The sequence below is a fragment of the Hyperolius riggenbachi genome, chromosome 9 (assembly GCF_040937935.1).
Source record: "Hyperolius riggenbachi isolate aHypRig1 chromosome 9, aHypRig1.pri, whole genome shotgun sequence".
Taxonomy (NCBI): Eukaryota; Metazoa; Chordata; class Amphibia; order Anura; family Hyperoliidae; genus Hyperolius; species Hyperolius riggenbachi.
In genome coordinates, this window is record NC_090654.1 from 104975673 (window position 1) to 104997450 (window position 21778).

At 46.7% G+C, this 21778-nt stretch overlaps 1 protein-coding gene across 2 annotated transcripts in view; it reads left to right on the forward strand.

The window, feature by feature from the left end:
* The window catches only part of LOC137531695 (receptor-interacting serine/threonine-protein kinase 3-like), a 74718-nt gene that overhangs the window by 39849 nt on the left and 13091 nt on the right, over window positions 1–21778 (forward strand). Inside the window, exons 3-6 of one of the 2 annotated variants that reach the window (XM_068251651.1) lie at window positions 7640–7779; window positions 15847–15896; window positions 19228–19386; window positions 20569–20675. In XM_068251651.1, coding sequence (XP_068107752.1) covers window positions 7640–7779; window positions 15847–15896; window positions 19228–19386; window positions 20569–20675 — 456 coding nt within the window. The remainder of the gene's footprint in view (window positions 1–7639; window positions 7780–15846; window positions 15897–19227; window positions 19387–20568; window positions 20676–21778) is intronic. The other variant, XM_068251652.1, reaches the window with a different exon arrangement.

The window sequence follows — 21778 nt, forward strand, 5'->3', positions numbered from 1 at the left end:
AAGGATAAGTGAAATGAGGAAGAAATCCGGTGAAAGAGGGAGGGGCAAGGGAAGAGGTGTTTCCCCTGACGGTTCACGTACAGGCCACAGGGGAGCACCCAAGAAAACCCACTCAATACCGCCCATGTTGTCCAGGACAACAACCCTCACAAATCCAAAAGAACAGGACCAGATAATTACTTGGATGACCTCTCAAGCGTCCAGCAGTGGGTTAAGCAGCACCAGCACATCACGCACGAGGTCCGAGTCCTCAGCCAGTTACAAGGAGCCAGTGGGCACAAAGCTGACACAACCGGCAGCGACACCACGCACACAACTGCCAGATAACCAGTCCGATGAATTACCTCAGGACACAATGGGGTATTCGCAGGAGCTATTCCCAGCCCAACAAACTTCCACCTTTCAAAGGTCAATGGAGGAACAGCCAGAAATGTTGTGCCTGGATTCACAACCGTTAACTGTGGGAAATGCACCGCGCACTGAAATACAAGGCGAGTCCGAAGAGGACTCGGAAACCCAAATCCCAGAGCAATTTGGGCAGGAGGGGTTGCAATTGCAGGAGGTCGGCCGACAAGATCTGGAAGACGACGTTGGAGTGTGCTGCGCAGAGGTTGTTGTGGGGAGCTCTACTCCACGGCGGTGGCCCACAATGACATATGACGAGTTTGAGGAGATGGAAGAGGAGGGTATGGACAATGTGGACAGAGACCCAGATTTTGTTTGTGAACGAGAACATCGCCGTCGTAGCAGCAGCACAGATGAGTCTGTTGAAGAACACACTGCTGCACGAGTTCGCCTTGTGCCACAAGGTAGGCGGCGCGCAATTTCAGGCACCACAAGCGTGGAAGTTCAAGTGAGAGGCAAAAGAGGAGCAAACAGAAATCGCCAGCAAGGAGGCAGGTGCTCCAAAGTCTGGGCTTTCTTTGAAGACTGCACTGAGGATGTTACCATGGCGATTTGCAAGGTGTGCAAGACCCGCCTGAGCAGGGGGAAAAATATTAACAACCTCTCCACCACCAGCATGAGCCGTCACATGCTATCCAAACATCCCACTCTTTGGGCAAACGCGTCAGGACAGGGTACCAGAAACAACACTGCCTCCCTTGGGTTCACCAGACTCACCACCAGACCCGCCTCAGCAGCAGCAGTAGCCCAGCCATTGCGTGGTTCACAACATTCACAAACATCAGACGACGCTGACACTGTCACTTTCCGGAGTAGTGCTCTTGAGGTCTCCCAGTGTTCATCAAACACAACAACCAACAGCCCTTCCGTGTGCAGCGCTACGGTTCAGTTGTCTGTGTCGGAGATGTTTGAGCGCAAGAGGAAATTGCCAGCAAATGACCCCCGGGCCGTGGCAGTAACAGCCAGCATAGCCAAGCTTCTGGCCTGCGAAATGCTGCCATATCGATTGGTGGAGACAAACAGCTTCAAGGGCATGATGTCAGTGGCCATCCCACGTTACGTGGTTCCCAGCCGCTACCACTTTGCACGCTCTGCAGTGCCTGAGTTGCATGAGCACGTGGTCAGCAAAATAACCCGAAGCTTGAAGAATGCCGTTGCCTGCAAGGTTCACCTCACCACTGACACCTGGACGAGTGCGTTCGGCCAGGGTCGATACATCTCCCTTACCGCGCACTGGGTGAACCTTGTGGAGCCTGGCAGCGATTCCTCACCTGCTACGGCACGGGTGTTGCCCACGCCACAAACAGCTGCACCGCCGTCCCTCCCACTGGATAACAGCAGCACCTACCTCTCTGACTCCTTCTCCTCCAACGCATCTCAAAGCTGTACCTCATCCGGAAACGCTAACCCAGCAGCAGTAGGATCGTGGAAGCAGTGCAGCACAGCTGTTGGCATGCGTCAGCAAGCGTTGCTGAAGCTAATCTGCCTTGGGGATAAGCAGCACACAGGGGAGGAAATTTGGAGGGGAATAAAGGAACAGACGGATTTGTGGCTGGCACCGCTGGACCTGAAACCGGGCATGGTTGTGTGTGATAATGGGAGTAATCTCATTCGCGCTTTAAGGTTGGCTAAGCTGACACACATCCCTTGCCTGGCGCACGTGATGAACCTAGTAGTTCAGCGGTTCCTGAGGACATACCCAGGCGTGCCCGATCTGCTGTTGAAGGTGCGTCGAGTGTCCAAACATTGTAGAAATTCCAGTACTGCTTCGGGGGCACTCGCCAAGATGCAGGAGCGCTTCAATCTCCCCCACCATCGCTTGCTGTGTGATGTCCCTACGCGCTGGAATTCTACGCTGCACATGCTAGCCCGCTTTTGCGAGCAGAAGAGTGCAGTGGTCCAGTACATGACGGCGCAGTACCGAGGCGCATCCGGCCAGCTGCCAAGCTTCTGTGGATCCGATTGGGCCAACATGTTGGACCTCTGCCAAGTCCTCCAAAATTTTGAGCAATCCACGTTGCTTGTGAGCAGTGACAACTCTTCAGTCAGCATTACCATACCACTGCTGTGTTTACTGAAGAGGTCGATGTTAAAAATCAAGGAAACAGCTGTCATGATGCAACTGGGGGAATCTGAAGGAGAAAACGATCAGCGTGATGGTACCAACATCAGGCCATCCGCCTCAGGGAACGCTGGCCCCAGCAGCTATGACGAAGAAGAGGAGGAGGAACAGCTGGAGTTGGAGCAGGAATTTCATGCCACCACTGACGAGGGCCAGAGCGGTGCACGTTGGACTTCCACAATTCAACGCGAATGGTCAGCAGAAGCAGACCAGGAGGAAGGTGACGACTATGATGCATCACAACAACTATCACAACGCTCACAAGAGGATGATGAGGATTCTGGTAGGACTCTGGCACACATGGCTCAATTCATGCTAGACTGCATTGAACGTGACCCACGCATTGTGCGCATTCTGGACAACACCAATTACTGGGTTTATACCCTTCTGGATCCACGGTACAAACACAATGTTCCAAAACTGCTTGAAGAAAGAGTCAGACAGGTCAAAATGGAAGAATACCAGCAGGCCCTTGTGGAGACTTTAGAGAGGAGATTGACATCCTCCCCCTCCTCTAGCCAGTTGTACGCAGACAGACTGACTTCCGCAAACCCAGGACGACCAGGAGGGCAGCAAACAACGCAAGCCGCAGCTAGTACCCAAAAGGGAATGGTATCGGCAGTGTCCTTGGAGTGGGAAAATTTTCTGACACCCATGCAGCCGCAGCCCACTGAACAGCAAGCGTGCAGATCCACCTCCAACACCGATCGCCTGGAGAAGATGGTCAAGGACTACATGTCAGATGGCGTAGCTGTGTCGAACCATCCATCTGCACCCTTCAACTATTGGGTATCGAAGCTAGACACCTGGCACGAACTGGCAATGTACGCAATAGAGGTGCTGGCTTGCCCGGCAGCCAGCGTTATGTCGGAACGCTGTTTCAGTGCTGCCGGAGGCATCGTCACAGATCGGCGTATCCGCCTCTCTACAGAAAATGCAGACCGTCTGACTCAAATTAAAATGAATCAATCCTGGATTGGAAATGACTACGCAACACTCCAGGACCCCAACCAAGTAACATGACCAATGAACATCTGGGATGGTGTTGCGTTTCCGGGCCCTGTTTATTGAACCTCTCATCTGTATTACATTTATGACTGCATGGCGGCAAAAAGCATTGCTGCTATATCCGCACGCTTTTTGTCCACATGCAAGGCCTGGGTTGTTGTGTCTCACAAAGCGTGGCCTTCTCCTCCTGCGCCTGCTCCTGTTCCATCACGTCTGCTGCTGCTGGGTTAGCGTTGCCGCGTGGTCCCTGTTTATTGAACCACTTATCTTTATTACATTTATGACTGCATGGCGGTACAAAGCATGCTATCCGCACGCTTCTTGCCCTCATGCAAGGCCTGGGTTGTTGTGTCTCACAAAGCGTGGCCTTCTCCTCCTGCGCCTGCTCCTGTTCCATCACGTCTGCTGCTGCTGGGTTAGCGTTGCCGCGTGGTCCCTGTTTATTGAACCACTTATCTTTATTACATTTATGACTGCATGGCGGTACAAAGCATGCTATCCGCACGCTTCTTGCCCTCATGCAAGGCCTGGGTTGTTGTGTCTCACAAAGCGTGGCCTTCTCCTCCTGCGCCTCCTCCTGTTCCATCACGTCTGCTGCTGCTGGGTTAGCGTTGCCGCGTGGTCCCTGTTTATTGAACCACTTATCTTTATTACATTTATGACTGCATGGCGGTACAAAGCATGCTATCCGCACGCTTCTTGCCCTCATGCAAGGCCTGGGTTGTTGTGTCTCACAAAGCGTGGCCTTCTCCTCCTGCGCCTCCTCCTGTTCCATCACGTCTGCTGCTGCTGGGTTAGCGTTGCCGCGTGGTCCCTGTTTATTGAACCACTTATCTTTATTACATTTATGACTGCATGGCGGTACAAAGCATGCTATCCGCACGCTTCTTGCCCTCATGCAAGGCCTGGGTTGTTGTGTCTCACAAAGCGTGGCCTTCTCCTCCTGCGCCTGCTCCTGTTCCATCACGTCTGCTGCTGCTGGGTTAGCGTTGCCGCGTGGTCCCTGTTTATTGAACCACTTATCTTTATTACATTTATGACTGCATGGCGGTACAAAGCATGCTATCCGCACGCTTCTTGCCCTCATGCAAGGCCGGGGTTGTTGTGTCTCACAAAGCGTGGCCTTCTCCTCCTGCGCCTCCTCCTGTTCCATCACGTCTGCTGCTGCTGGGTTAGCGTTGCCGCGTGGTCCCTGTTTATTGAACCACTTATCTTTATTACATTTATGACTGCATGGCGGTACAAAGCATGCTATCCGCACGCTTCTTGCCCTCATGCAAGGCCTGGGTTGTTGTGTCTCACAAAGCGTGGCCTTCTCCTCCTGCGCCTGCTCCTGTTCCATCACGTCTGCTGCTGCTGGGTTAGCGTTGCCGCGTGGTCCCTGTTTATTGAACCACTTATCTTTATTACATTTATGACTGCATGGCGGTACAAAGCCTGCTATCCGCACGCTTCTTGCCCTCATGCAAGGCCGGGGTTGTTGTGTCTCACAAAGCGTGGCCTTCTTCTCCTCCTGCGCCACCCTCCTCCTGTTCCATCACGTGTGCTGCTGCTGGGTTAGCGTTACCGGTCCCTTTTCCTGGAACCTCTTATATGTATTACATTTATGACTGCATGCCGACAAAAAACATGTTACCTGTGCAAAGAAAACAGACATTTCCCGCATTTAAAAGACAGTTTTCCCTTTGAAACTTTAAAATCGATTTTCTCAAAAACTATAAGCTCTTTTTGCTAATTTTTTTTTCCTCTTGTACCCACTCCCAAGGTGCACATACCCTGTAAATTTGGGGTATGTAGCATGCAAGGAGGCTTTACAAACCACAAAAGTTCGGGTCCCCATTGACTTCCATTATGTTCGGAGTTCGGGTCGAACACCCGAACATCGCGGCCATGTTCGGCCTGTTCGGCCCGAACCCGAACATCTAGATGTTCGCCCAACACTAGTGAGGGTTAACCAGGCAAGCTGCAATTTTTGAAGAATAGGCCGAGGAAACATGTGGACTAGTCAGAGTCTTCCAGAAAGAAAATTATGCTGGATTCAATACTCAACAGGGCTTGCGAAGCTCTCGGGGAATGCTGCAATCTGCTGGCCTCAGTCATCCAGACTCTCTCCAGCCTTGGAGTGCACTGCTGCAAATGTTGAGAGTCCAGGGTGTTGTAATGAATGGAAGCCGATTCCAAGATGTATCTACCCTCTTCTAGAGTGCACGCAAAGTGGGCGCGGCCATTAATAGTAATGGTCATAGCAGGAACGGGAATCCACACCATTATTGGCTGTAGAATTCTGTACTTTTACAGGCTCATGGGGCAAGGTCAGAATACAGGTGGACAGATACTGTAACTCCTGAAAGACTGGTGAGGTCCTTTGCAGCAGCAAGTATCATATGTTTGGCCTCATTGTTGTGCAATTTTAAAAATCACATCTCTGGGCATATCAGGGGATCTTGGCTTACCTGTGATGTCCATTCTAAACATGTCTGCATCTCCTTGCGGCAAGAGAGCCGTGAACGGGTTTATAGCAAGGTGCAACTTCTTTTAATAAGGTAAAGGACTTAGGCAGGCTCTGATCCGTACGTTGGAGAGTCGAGCTCTATTCTCAAAGTCCTCAAGCCACAGCTCCACAATGAGCAGCCTTGATTCTAAGAACAACATTTGCTACTAATCCTCGTCTTACAGGATCCTCCATAGGGCTTGATTCACTAAAGGGTGCTAACACAGTTAGCACGCCTAAAAGCTTTGCACGTGCAAACTAGGGTGCTAAGTAGTTTGCACGGCAAAGCTGTTATTGTTCGCGTGCTATTTTAGCGCGTGTAAAAGTTTGCACGCGTGCAAAATCAGCTGCAAAATCGCGTGCAAAATCAACTGCTTTGCGTGCAAAGTATGCTTATCATGCTACTTAGCACACGAAACGGCTGATTTTGCACGTGAAGTAGTGTGCATAAAACTTTACGCACGCAAACTATTACGTGCGCATTAGCATGCGAAGAGGCAGTTTGCACGTGACAAGCGGCTTTTCACTGGTGTACTAACACTTAGCACACTTTTATGAATCGAGCCCATAGTGTCCATGCAGGATTCAAGCTCCCCAGCTTTGCCCAATCTCATGGATTTGGGACGTAATGTCACCGTTGCCAATAGCTCAGATTTATTTAAATAGAGGGTCGGGTATTTTTTATGGATTTTATATGAAAAATAACATTTACAATGCTGCTCCCATATATTTTTACCATCTTGGACATTTTAAAACACATTTCGAATTCAGAACTGCCTCAAATTGGTCTAATATAAGCAGTATTTTAATAGTGCGGGTATAGCAACAATTGCAAGGAGTTTGTATGTTCTCCCCTATACTGCACTCTGGTTTTCTCCCACATCCCAAAAGCATACAGATAAGTGACTCAGCTACCGCCTAAAAAAAAAACCTAGACTACAATGGGCATAATACTATAGTAGGGATTAGACTGTGAGTTACTCTGAGGGACAATTAAGTGACAGTATACTCTGTACAGAGCTGTGGAAGATGTTTGAGAGACCAAGCAGCTCGGGGGGACCCAAACCACTAGAAAAGTATAGGGGACTTAAAGAGACCAAAAAGCCCACCTGCTAAAAAGCAATGTTTGGTGTGATTTGCCTTCTTAAACCAGAAGGTACTTGCGATAATTAAGCTTTAGCTTTAAGTTAACATCTGTGGTTTCCCACAATGCACCGTTACTGAATATGCAAATTAAGGGCCCTTTTACACTTAATCAGTTGCTCTCAGTTAAAACGGAAGGAAAACTGATTTTCAAAGTAATGCCCATGTTTTCCTATGGCACCTTTCACACTTAACGCGTTTTAACTGAAATCTTCTTCCCAATGCACTGTATGGAAAAAACGAGTACCAACGCGCACTCACGCGTACCAACGCATACTAACGCACACTAACGCACACCAACTGCTTAAGTGTAAAAGGGCCCTAAATCTTTATGCCCTTGTAGCCAGGCTTGGATCCAAAACTGCTGGTGTATAGCATGCCTATAGCTTTACATTTTACACAGCCATATCAACCGTTGGGACTATATAAATACTAAATAATAATAATAGATGATAATTTTTCTTTAACAGATCACAGATTTCGGATTGTCGAAGATTGCAGGGGCTACTACATCCGCAACGCCGTCTTTTGCTGGGACGTTGTCCTACATGCCACCCGAAGCTTTAAATGACATTAACTACGAGATCACAAGAACATTTGACGTTTACAGGTAAGGAAATATGGCTGCAGAAAAAAGGGAAAAAATGAAATACACTTCATTGTTTGTAGAACACTGACTTATTCCACTGCTTTCTAAAGCATTCAAATGTTGGTAGAACTATTCACATCACTCTCTGCAAAATCAGATCTTGCAATCCTATGTCACTAACACAGGCAAAACGTACACCTGCTCATTCTAATGCCTGTCTGCTAAGATGCAGGAGGAAGCCAAGCCAGAGTGGATACACAAAATCCACATAAATATGTGGGAAACACACAGTGTGAAGGATGCCAATGGTGATAATAGAGAAACACACAGTGTGAATGATGCCAATGGTGATAATAGAGAAACACACAGTGTGAAGGATGCCAATGGTGAGAATAGAGAAACACACAGTGTGAAGGATGCCAATGGTAAGAATAGAGGAACACACAATGTGAATGATGCCAATGGTGAGGATAGAGGAACACACAGTGTGAAGGATGCCAATGGTGAGAATAGAGGATCACACAGTGTGAATGATGCCAATGGTGAGAATAGAGGAACACACAGTGTGAAGGATGCGAATGGTGAGCATAGAGGAACACACAGTGTGAAGGATGCCAATGGTGAGAATAGAGGAACACACAGTGTGAAGGATGCCAATGGTGAGAATAGAGAAACACACAGTGTGAAGGATGCCAATGGTGAGAATAGAGGAACACACAGTGTGAAGGATGCCAATGGTGAGAATAGAGGAACACACAGTGTGAAGGATGCCAATGGTGAGGATAGAGGAACACACAGTGTGAAGGATGCCAATGGTGAGAATAGAGGATCACACAGTGTGAATGATGCCAATGGTGAGAATAGAGGAACACACAGTGTGAAGGATGCCAATGGTGAGGATAGAGGAACACACAGTGTGAAGGATGCCAATGGTGAGAATAGAGAAACACACAGTGTGAATGATGCCAATGGTGAGAATAGAGGAACACACAGTGTGAAGGATGCCAATGGTGAGCATAGAGGAACACACAGTGTGAAGGATGCCAATGGTGAGAATAGAGGAACACACAGTGTGAAGGATGCCAATGGTGAGAATAGAGGAACACACAGTGTGAAGGATGCCAATGGTGAGAATAGAGAAACACACAGTGTGAAGGATGCCAATGGTGAGAATAGAGGAACACACAGTGTGAAGGATGCCAATGGTGAGAATAGAGGAACACACAGTGTGAAGGATGCCAATGGTGAGGATAGAGGAACACACAATGGGAAGGATGCCAATGGTAAGAATAGAGGAACACACAATGGGAAGGATGCCAATGGTGAGAATAGAGGAACACACAGTGTGAAGGATGCCAATGGTGAGAATAGAGGAACACACAGTGTGAAGGATGCCAATGGTGATAATAGAGGAACACACAATGTGAAGGATGCCAATGGTGAGAATAGAGGAACACACAGTGTGAAGGATGCCAATGGTGATAATAGAGGAACACACAATGTGAAGGATGCCAATGGTGAGAATAGAGGAACACACAGTGTGAAGGATGCCAATGGTGAGGATAGAGGAACACACAGTGTGAAGGATGCCAATGGTGATAATAGAGGAACACACAATGTGAAGGATGCCAATGGTGAGAATAGAGGAACACACAGTGTGAAGGATGCCAATGGTGAGGATAGAGGAACACACAATGGGAAGGATGCCAATGGTAAGAATAGAGGAACACACAATGTGAATGATGCTAATGCTGAGAATAGAGGAACACACAGTGTGAAGGATGCCAATGGTGAGAATAGAGGAACACACAGTGTGAAGGATGCCAATGGTGAGAATAGAGGAACACACAGTGTGAAGGATGCCAATGGTGATAATAGAGGAACACACAATGTGAAGGATGCCAATGGTGAGAATAGAGGAACACACAGTGTGAAGGATGCCAATGGTGAGGATAGAGGAACACACAGTGTAAAGGATGCCAATGGTGATAATAGAGGAACACACAATGTGAAGGATGCCAATGGTGAGGATAGAGGAACACACAATGTGAAGGATGCCAATGGTGAGAATAGAGGAACACACAGTGTGAAGGATGCCAATGGTGAGGATAGAGGAACACACAGTGTGAAGGATGCCAATGGTGAGAATAGAGGAACACGCAATGTGAAGGATGCCAATGGTGAGGATAGAGGAACACACAGTGTGAAGGATGCCAATGGTGAGAATAGAGGAACACACAGTGTGAAGGATGCCAATGGTGAGAATAGAGGAACACACAGTGTGAAGGATGCCAGTGGTGAGAATAGAGGAACACACAATGTGAAGGATGCCAATGGTGAGAATAGAGGAACACACAGTGTGAAGGATGCCAGTGGTGAGAATAGAGGAACGCACAGTATGAAGGATGCCAATGGTGAGGATAGAGGAACACACAATGGGAAGGATGCCAATGGTAAGAATAGAGGAACACACAATGTGAATGATGCTAATGCTGAGAATAGAGGAACACACAGTGTGAAGGATGCCAATGGTGAGCATAGAGGAACACACAGTGTGAATGATGCCAATGATAAGAATAAATAAACACACAGTGTGAATGATGCCAATGATGAGAATAAAGAAACACACAGTGTGAATGATGCCAATGGTGAGAATAGAAAGTAATAGTGTTGTTTTTGCAGATGGCACAATTCTGGAGCGTGCCAATTCTGGAGCGTTTCCCTGCAGGCGAGTTGAACAGGGAAACACTGCCTATTTGGGATATGACTTGATGTCCAAAATGCACTGCGGTGCAAATCTGGACGGCATTCTACAGTTTCATGCTGCAGAATCTCAAATTCCTATAGCTGAGTATTGCAAGGCTAAGCGATTCGGCTGTGGCTTTGCAGCAGCATGGGTGCCACATCGGAAACAGACACGGCAATGGAAATAAGAACTAAATGTCCATGCATGCAATGAAATAGCACCATTGTAAACTGAGTACTTCTTGATAAATTAAACAATTGTAGTCAATATGAAGCAGCGAATGTCAAAGTAAATACAATTTTGTGATGCATAACGAGAAAAAATGATGGGAACAAAAACAGGCTACTAAAGTGAAGCAATGAATGGTTTCTTTTACAAAGAAATTCTCAAAATGGGCTTAATTAGCCTCAAAAAGAGGTGCCTTAGAGGTGGTTTGTATGTATTTAATTGACATAAATATGTGAATTACTTTGGTAAATTGATCCATAGACTACCGTATACACTCGCATATAGGCCGAATTTTTCAGCACACAAAATGTGCTGAAGAGTCACCCCCTCGGCCTATATGCGAGTCACCAACGTACTAAGTTGGTGTCTGTGGTGAGGAGTTGATCAGGCTGACCTACGGAGGGGATCAGAGAGCGCAGCGGTGAAGGCTTGCAGCTGTGTAGTGACTGGCACACACTGGAGCCACCTGCACTGTGGGTGGCCGAAGGGGAGCGCAACAGCTAATCTCCAGGCAAATGCCTGGATTACCGTATGGCAGGAGGGATCAGATGCCCAATGGAGAATGCTGCAGGAGCGATCAGAGGTCCGGGGAAGAGCAGAGCTGGATGGATGGCTGGCCACAATCATAGCAGAAGTGCTCCCCGTGCGCATAATCTCGCGTTTGGCTGGGCAGAATCATAGAGGATCACTTCTCCTTGCACATACGGTAATCTCGAGCTTCAGGAAGCGCATATCGAGTGCACAGAGGAGCGCTCCCCTGCAATTCTGGCCAGCCAAATGTGAGATTATGCTTTCGGGTAGCGCTTCTGCTATAATTGTGCCAGTCATCCATCCAGCTCTGCTCTCCCCCAGGCTTCTGATCGCTCCAGCAGCATTCTCCATCGGACCCCTTCTGCCATACGGTAACCCGGGCATCTGCCTGCAGATTAGCTGTTGCGCTCCCCTTCGGCCACCCACAGTGCAGGTAAGCAGCATTTAAGAGAAATTCAGCAATATCACTATTCATAATCCTCTCATATTCATTTTAATTAGGATGTGTTCTGTCATATAATAATTGTACAGATTTTAAGTTGCAGGACCTCATTAGCCCCTTAAATTTGTAAAATTTGAAATTTGACTTGATCTTAATTTGACTTCACTTTCCATTTAGCAGTATAACTGTATAAGATAAATGATAAGTCTGCCCAAGCACGTGAACTGTACACATGCACCCGCTGACAGAGGCTATGTGGATGGAATTCTGTGCGCAGGGTGCAGACACAAGGTGCATAGTATACAGTTACCCCCCATATGAAATACAACAGCCAATCCCGTGTTGTCAGAAGCCGCTGCATTTCCTACCCCCGGCTTATATGCGAGTCAATCATTTTTTTTCTAATTGCTGGAGTAAAAGTTGGGGGTTCGGCTTATATGCGAGTCGGCTTATATGCGAGTGTATACGGTATATGGGGAGAATATACCATTTCCAGATAGTGCTCTTGGCTGGGGATCAGACATGGGAATCTAGCCTGTAAATGTAAGGTGGCCTACATCTATCGACTTGGCGGCCGATCATCCGTCAGATTTGATAATTATTATCGAATCAAATGAAAATCGGTGCTGCCAAGAGCAACCAATTTCGGGCTGCAAGATGTCGAGCCATCATGGTCAATCAGGTGCGCAGTGGGAACGGCAAGCAATATCTGGATGAGCGATAAACGGGACGGAACCCCCGGCGATGTCCATTCTAATGTAAAATGTACCCGGTGCAGTATACTTCACCTGTCCGTATCCGCCGCTGGCTTTGGGCTTCATCCGCAACCCACATACATGCGCCCCATGTGGTAGCTGTAGTAATGTGGACACGGGTGACACGTCACACGCCGCCACATATACTTCAGCAACCACGTGGGCCATGTGTATGCTAATTGCAGACGTACCCCGGAGTCAGCGGCGGACACAGAGGGGAGGGGGCACATTTTATATTGGGGGGCAGCATCAGACTGGCAAGGCAGTGGATGCGGCATCACAAGGCGATTTGCGCTTGATTATGGCATGAAATCGATCAGGGATTCGACCTGCGGTATATGGGCTGCCGACAGATCTCTCTCTAATCAGATTCAAACAGAGAGAGATTTGTGTCTTGGTCGAATCTGCCCATCATCTCTAGATGTATGGACACCTTAAAGAGGAACGCCAGAGAAAATAATGTAACAAAAAAAAAGTGCTTAATTTTTACAATAATTATGTATAAATTATTTAGTCAGTGTTTGCTCATTGTAAGGGCTCATTCACATCTAGGGCGTTTTGGACCTTTTTTCAAGTGCAGACGATTTTCAAAATCGCCCTAAAAACGCTTGTGCAATGATTCCCTATTAGAGAGTTCACATCTGTGTGGTTTGTTTCCGATCCGCTCAGAAAAGAGGTGCCTATACTATTTTTGAAGTGATTTTGCCTCAATGGAAGGTATAGGAAAATTGCAAAACGCTCACAAAATCGTTTTGTGCAGCAATTGTGTCTTTCTGCGTATTTAAGAATAAGTACATTGTATTTATTCCTTTCCAGGTCAAAGAGTTCACTTCCTGACTTGTGTCAGGGAGTGAATAAAAAAAAAACGCTCTGGAAAAGCGCTTAGAAAAGTGCTTTTAACCACTTGACGACCAGGGGATTTTTCAGTGATCGGTGCTGCGTGGGCTCTACAGCCCGCAGCACCGATCAGGAGTGCAGCAGGGCGATCAGACTACCCCCCTTTTTTCCCCACTAGGGGGATGTCCTGCTGGGGGGGTCTGATCGCCGCCGGCTGCATTTGCTTAGCGGGGGGGGGGCTCTTCAAAGCCCCCCTCCGCAGCGTTCTCCGCCGTCTCGCCCGCTCCCTCCCTCTCCCTTCCCCTCTGAGCGGCACAGGACGGATATCCGTCCTGCGCCTGATAGGATAGGTTTCTGCCTATCAGATGCCGGCGATCCCCGGCCAATCAGAGGCTGGGGATCGCCGATCTATGTCACGGCGCTGCTGGGGGATTTCTTCCCCGCCTGTTTACATTTTGCCGGCGAGCTGCGATCGGCGGCTCTCCGGCTGTTCACGGAGACACCCTCCGTGAACTGACATGGAAAGGCCGCTCGAACGAGCGGCCGTTTCCATGGAAACCCTCAGACAACCAGTTTACGCCAATCGGCGTTAGCTGGTCGTCAAGAGGTTAATAAAAACGCAGCACGCAGTAGAGAAAATGCGCACAAAAACACAAAACACTTGCGTTTACGTTTTTAGATGTGAACGAGGCCTCAAAGCTTTCCTCTCCCTGATTTACATTCTGACGTTTATCACATGGTGACATCTTTACTGCTGGCAGGTGACGCCACTGGAAGTAGCTGCTGCTTGCTTTTTTGGCAGTTGGAAACAGCTGTAAACAGTTATTTCCCACAATGCAACGGGGTTCACAGGCAGGAAACTGCCAGGACCATGGTCATCCCAGTTTCCTGTGGGAGGGGTTTCACCACAAAATCAGCCACACAGAGCCTCCTGATAATCCGTTTGTGAAAAGGAATAGATTTCTCATGGTAAAGGGGGTATCGGCTACTGATTGGGATGAAGTTTAATTCTTGGTCATGGTTTCTCTTTGTGGGCTTTATTCATAAAGCCGTGCTAACTCATAGCACAGTTGCACTAGCGTTTTGGTCGCGTTATAACACTCGTAACATTTTTCATGCGCAATCACAAATTTTTGCACGCAATCGCGAATTTTCCACGCACTATCGCAAATTTGCGAGAAAAACTTTACGCGTGTTTTAACGCGTACAAACTGCTAGCTTGACCATGCTATGAGTTAGCACGGCTTTGTGAATCAAGCCTTAAGAGTGCTAGCCAGAGAGATTGAGGCCGGCTTCACACTGTAGATTGGCAGTGCAGCGGCCACACTGTACCACCAAAAACAGGCCTTCGGTCTGGCATCTGGCCAAACAGGAAGTGCGCTCACTTCCTGTTGGGCAATCGATGACATGCGCAAAATCGTATTTCTAAAATACACTTCTGTGTATGCGCAATGCAGATATCTGTGGCAGGTTTTTTGAAAGTACGCGCATTGCCATAGACTTTCATGACTTCCAGCCCAACACAGATCACCACAGGATGCTGCAGGAGCCTTGCGGAAACTTAGGTATTGAAGCGCGTTAGATAGGGCTCTTCAGGCGCAGCGTACCACAATGTGGGGAGTGTGAATTCCCCCATAGACTAACATTAGGCTGCAGTGTGGTGCGCTAAATTTACCTCACCGCACAGCCTCAGTGTGCAAGGGCCCTAAACCTCATTTATTGTTACAGTGTCCATGACACTGGGACAGGACGTAAACAGTAATCTTCCCTAGTTGAACCCTGACAGCAATAAACTATAACTGAGGGCTGGTGCACACCAAAACCCGCTAGCAGATCCGCAAAATGCTAGCAGATTTTTAAACGCTTTTTTTTATTTTTATGAGGCGTTTTGCTAGCGTTTTGCGGATTGCTGCTGCGCTTTTCAGTATAGTAGATTTCATATATTGTTACAGTAAAGCTGTTACTGAACAGCTTCTGTAACAAAAACGCCTGCAAAACCGCTCTGAAGTGCCGTTTTTCAGAGCGGTTTGCGTTTTTCCTATACTTAACATTGAGGCAGAAACGCATCCGAAATCCAAAAAATGCCTCACCCAGGCATTTTTCGTTTCTGCAAAACGCCTGCCGCTCTGGTGTGCACCACCCCATTGAGATACATTGACCAAGCAGATCCGCAGCCGCAAGCGGATCTGAAAACGCCCAAAAAGCCGCTCGGTGTGCACCAGCCCAAAGAGTCTAATGTTTCCCACCTCTATTCAATAATGAAACTTAAGTCCACTTCAGTTTAATATTTCATGACATTTGTGGACTTTTAATATTTCAACACGCTTCCTCATCTCCAAAACTTCACACTAATACTAAAGAATGAGGAAGTTACAGCGAACTTGACGTAACTGAAAAAATTGCCTTTCCAAAATAAAAGTTATGTTTCCTGGCACAGTAATTTTTTTCTACTCTTAGCACATACTGTATGATGCAACTAGATTTGTGGTAAACAATCTTCCGGTTGTAATTAGCGTTCACTAATTATTCTCTCTATCTTCTTGCTCTAGTTTTGCAATCCTAACGTGGACAGTTTTTTCAAGTGTAGAGCCTTATCTAGGTAAGTTTTCTGAGGTTCCACAGTTTTTTCTTTCATTTAAAGGGGCACTACAGCAAAAAACAAACATAAAATTAACACTCACATTTACCTATACATTATTAAAGTGCATGCTTCGTGGTAATTTATGGAACTGAAAAGGTTGCTTGTATCCAATTCTGAACCCTACTATCATTACATTAAGTTGACAGCCTGCAGTTTTTCTGATGGGTTTTGGATCAAAGCATCCCCTTGCAAAGGGTTCCCACTGTTTTGCAACCTTTTTTAGGCCTGGGGCACACCAGAAGAGTTTTTCTGAGCGTTTTGAGTTTTTAAATCTGCTGCTAATGTTATCCTTTGTGTCTGTGCACACTGGAGCAATGAGGTTTTGTAAAAAAAACCATAGCATTACATTGGGAAGAGCTTTTAGAGGTTTCAAAAGCTCTTCCCAATGTAATGCTATGGGTTTTTTTACAAAACCTCATTGCTCCAGTGTGCACAGACACATAGGATAACATTAGCAGCAGATTTAAAAACTCAAAACGCTCAGAAAAACTCCTCTGGTGTGCCCCAGGCCTCACACTTAGGCCCAGTGCACACCAAAACCGCTAGCAGATCCGCAATACGCTAGCAGTTTTGGGAGCTGATTTCAGAGCGATTCTAGGTATATTTAGAGAGGTTTTCTAAACATACCTAGCGGTTTTGGGTGCGTTTTTGTGTAGCAGATTACACATATTGTTACAGTAAAAGCTGTTACTGAACAGCTTCTGTAACAAAAATGCCTGGCAAACCGCTCTGAAGTAGCGTTTTTCAGAGCGGTTTGCGTTTTTCCTATACTTTACATTGAGGACGAAACGCTTCCGAAATCCGCAAACGCGCAGCAGGAGGCGCGTTTGCGGCTTGGCAAAAAACTCAAACCGCCGGTGTGCACCATCCCATTGCAATACATTAGCCAAGCGTTTTTACAGGCATATGCGGCCTGGCGGATCGCTCCAAAAACCGCTCGGTGTGCACTGGGCCTTATTTATAACTGATAGGCCTGTGAGGAAGGAGTATTGGTGCAGTCCAACTGCCTCCTCTCCCTCATGAGAAACAGCACTGTGTCTTTTAGTGAAGGTCCTTACCACTGCATGAGGATTTCTAGCATGGACCTTTGAAGAGTCACTCGTAGTGACAGAGCACTAAGCAGGGGTAATCTGTGGTTATGTGTAAAGTGTACCTGTGATCTTAGATGCATGTGCTGTAACCTGGCAGGTAGCCTCATCTGCCAGCTTCGAGTTTGCTACTGCACATGCGTCCAGGATCACAGTCTCAGTTTACACATAACCACGGACTGTTTACAAATACAATTTGGTTTGTTCCCCACAAATCTGTAAGGTCGCATTCACAGTGGGATGTTATGGTTGCCGTTATAAAGTCGTATAACGCAGCTTACCGCACTGCAATGCTAATCCTATGTGCCGTTCACAGTGCAACATTTAAGTTGCGTTAAAAATGTTGCGCTGTGGTAACTCACTGCTTGCAGTGCGTTACCTCTTAACGCAGACACATTGCGACTTTAACATTGCATTAAAACGCAATGTCCCACTGTGAATACAGCCTTAAACTCTTCAAAATCTGCCAAAATCTACCATAACATTTATATTAAAAAAAGATCAAGGTTAGATACAGTACTTACCGTTGAGGAAAGCCTCTGGATAACCCAGAGACTTTCCCATCCTCCTTACCCTTACTTATACAGCGCTGCTATCCTCCAAACATATTCAACAAGAGTTTGTTGAGTATGCTCTCGCGACAGAATAAAAAGACTGACAAAACAACACGACGTTTCGGCCAGCAGGCCTTTATCATCTACCACTTGATAAAGGCCTGCTGGCCGAAACGTCGTGTTGTTTTGTTACTATGGTGCAATAAAATAGTGCTATAATTGCATTTATCCAGGTGGAGACCCAGTCTTTTTCTTCTATTGCTGTGGATTGTTGCACCTTGGGGGATCCGGGTGTGGACTGGTTGACTCCCTGGCTTTACATATTATTACAGTTGAGCTTCTAGGACTGCTTCTTTTTTCCTTGAGTATGCTCTTGCAGCCATGCCCCAGTCCTGTGTACGAGCATGGCAGCACTGCGTGCACGTGGGCCGTACTTGTGACTTTACAGTGCTTTTAGTTACTAAAGACACCTGTCACAAACATACCAGGCCTAATTTACCAGGCCGAGGAACTTCAAAATGAGATTCTTCAACTCATGATGACCTTTTGAACACCTTTATATAACGGTGTTCACTTTCCGACCCTACAGCTGGACGCATAGGTGTGATGTGGACCCCTGGATGGAAGGGTGACTAACTCTCAACTATATGTAGGTCTCTATGTCTGTTCCTGCCATTGCTCTCCGATAAAATATTTGTGGACAAACCTGAAGCTCAAAATTGGCTAGACAAGTTGACAAATAAAATGGTCGTAAGTTCCCCCCTCACAAATTCCAAAGATCCAAACAATAGGCAATAACTATTATCTGACAAGAATATAAATTGTAACCCACCCAGTCCCTCTCTACCATTTATTTAAGCATATGGTTTCTTCTATGGTTTCCAGCAATTTAGGATATGGCATCTGTAGAAGGATGGAATTTATGGCTTCTGTTTTTTTTGTACTTATAGACTCCGGGGCTAGACATAGGGCCCTGCATGTGGATGATACGTGTTTCCCCTTATCTGTTATATAAGGGCCATTTTTCAGTTATATTTTATTCAACACAATTAAATTAGGTATGTTACCCATTTTGTACTGCTAGTTTTTTTTTACTGCTAGTTTTCTGAAGCAGGAAGTTAGAAAATTCCCTCAAAGGGAGATTGTAGATTTAGGCTCGTTTCCACTAGGAGCGGTGCGAGCCGCATCGCACCGCAGGTGTGCTGAAACACATGCACGCCAGTGGAACAGTTTCCACTGCGTGCATGGTGTGCGGAGCGGTGCGATCCGATAATCTGCAGCATGCTGCAGATTTTCGCACGGCCGCATCCGCCCGCAGCTGTATCCATCTCCTCAATACACTTCCGCATCGGAGATGCGGAAGTGATGCGGCCGGTGGCGGAAGTGATGCGATGCAGCTGCGTAGCCACACTCGCATCACTTCGCAAATGGAAACCTGTGTTGCCCAGTGGATTTCCTTTCATGTTTTCTGATACAGCATGAAACAGGAAGTGAGTTTAGAACTTCTCAATGACAGGAAATAAAACCTGGCTAAAGCTTTATCACTTATTCAGTCTGTCCAAGGATTAAATAAATGTTTTTGATGATGTTCCACTGTGAGTTCTAGGTGACACAGGGGTGCAATTATATTTTTTACTCACTTCCTAGGTATCCCCGCACCAGTAATACAGCGGTGTGTATGTGAGGGTCAGAGGCCCAGGGCAAGTGACTTAGACCGGTATGAACATATCAAAATGGTGCCAAAAGCAAAGGAGTTAATGATCAGATGCTGGGATCACAATCCAGGCAGAAGGCCTAGTTTCCATGGTAAGCAGAGAGCACAACACCAAACTTTATGCTGCATATATCAGAACATCAGACATATTTCCCAATCAGGTTGTAATGTACCGAGTATATCGTGTTAACATGATTTTAACTCATAATAACTAAACTGAATGCAAAGAGTATTATAAATGATACTTAGTTTTAAAAAGATCATATATATGTGTCTGTATATAAAAGTATACTGCATATAAGCATGTAAGCATAAGAATAGGGGCGTAGCAGTAGGGGGTGCAGAGGTAGTCACTGCATCGGGGCCCTTGGGACAGAGGGGCCCCGAAGAGCCCTTCCTCAACTACAGTATTAGCTCTTTATTGTTCCTGTGCTCATAATAATAACTTCTATAGATACTTTGAACAGTGGTAATAATTAACACGCTGTTCCCCATCCCCTTCTTGCACCTCTGACCCTGTAGTTGCCATTGGCAGGTTTTGGTGCATCATATCAATTGTTATGTATAGAGTGTTATGTATAGAGTACAATTGTATCAATAGTCCTAATTCTTTATAGGACTCTCTTGGAATCCCATAGTGTTAATTTGTATTTAAAGTGTAGGTTCACTGGTTTAAAAACGCACTGAACCCACATAACAAAGTTTTCTTATAATTATGAAGGGTGTGTAGCCACTTTATGAAAAACATTATATTGTTTATGTACAGTCTTGGTATTTACAGATCAGAATATTGTCCTAAAAATACAGAAGAGTTATAACTATCAGTACAGACCAAATGTAAAACCATGATAGCTAAATTATTACATGAATGGCACCTACCATGTCATTTTTATCTTATCCGGGCCTCCACATACTGATGAGCAGTGCCATAGCTAGTTTGTGAGGCCGAGACGCTATCAGAGGGGAGGTTACGTTTTCCAGCAATTTATTTATGACTATTTTATGGTAATTCTCGCAAATAAATTATGACTACTCGGGGTGCTGACTTACCAAAACAAACTGAAGTGAAAGAAGAGCAAGTAGCAAAAGCCACTAATCAGGTCTCACCTGTTAAGTGAAACAAAAATTCTGATGGATGCTTTCCATAGCTCCTCCCTCTTAGCGCCAGCTTCCTTGTACCTCTCTTGATAAAACTGTACAATAATGCTAGGCTGCTATCCCATTCTTTGTTTGATCAATGTATATTTGTTAATTTATGACTGATTGTTTTATAGACTGCAGTGAGTCTACAACAGTGATGTATGAAGCTTATCAGGAGGAGATTGTCAGCGCTGTCCGGAGTGTCCAAGATTTTGTACAGCAGTCATCTTCTGCAAGTCCGGTAATATTATATATGTGACTACACAGGGTGTCCTTGTTGGAGAGGGGGAGTAACTGGCATGCGCTATTTGTGGCTGGTGTCATCCTCCCTAGGCTGTCCACAACTCCCATGTTCATGGCAACAAGTATGCAGCCAGCAGAGTTAGGGCTGGGAAAAACACCTGATTTTCATGCCTGCTCTGTGTCAGAAGCTATGGAAGGCACTGGATCAGCACAACAGCCTGGCAAACAGCATAGCACCTTCTATAATACATATACAGAAAAGTCCCCAGTATTTGGCACAGACGGGATTGCCTGATGCCAGATATGTTTGAGCTATTGGCTGAAAATAGCACTGCCCCCCCCCCCCCCACCGATGCAGCAGAAACTAGTACTTACCAAACCTTGTAATCTTCCTGTAGCTCCCAGCGTCGCCTAGAGATCTGGATAGCTGGAATTGACTCAACTGAGCTCATGCCTAAGCCATTGTTTTCCTCCTTACCCCCCCCCCCCCCCCCTCCCCACTCTGTCTTTCAGCACCCCCACCCCACCCCACACACACCCTTCGGCCAATGATGCACCTGTACAGGACCTGCCCGCAAACTGTTCTTGGATCAAGTCCTAATCCCTGCATGTTTACACACTCTTACAGCAGCACTGGGATCACCACCCCAATCCCTGGGCTGCTCCTGCCTCCAACTGGTAAGAAGGTTGAGTGAAAGTTTAGCTTAAAGGGAATGTCCAAGCAAAATAAAAAAGTGAGTTTCACTTACCTGGGGCTTCTACCAGCCCCATGCAGCCATCCTGTGCCCTCGTAATCACTCACTGCTACTCCAGTCCCCCGCTGGCAGCTTGCCGACCTCGGAGGTCGGCGGGACGCATTGCGTACATTTTTACGCATTCCAGCTAGTGCAGGAACAATAACACATACATTTTTACGCATTACTGGTTTAATGCGTAAAAATTTACGCATTTAACCAGTAACGCGTAAAAACGTATGTGTTAATGTTCCTGAACTAGTGGGAATGCGTAAAAATGTACGCAATGCGTCCCGTCGACCTCCGAGGTCGGCAAGCTGCCAGCAGGGGACTGGAGCATCAGCGAGTGACTACGAGGGCACAGGCT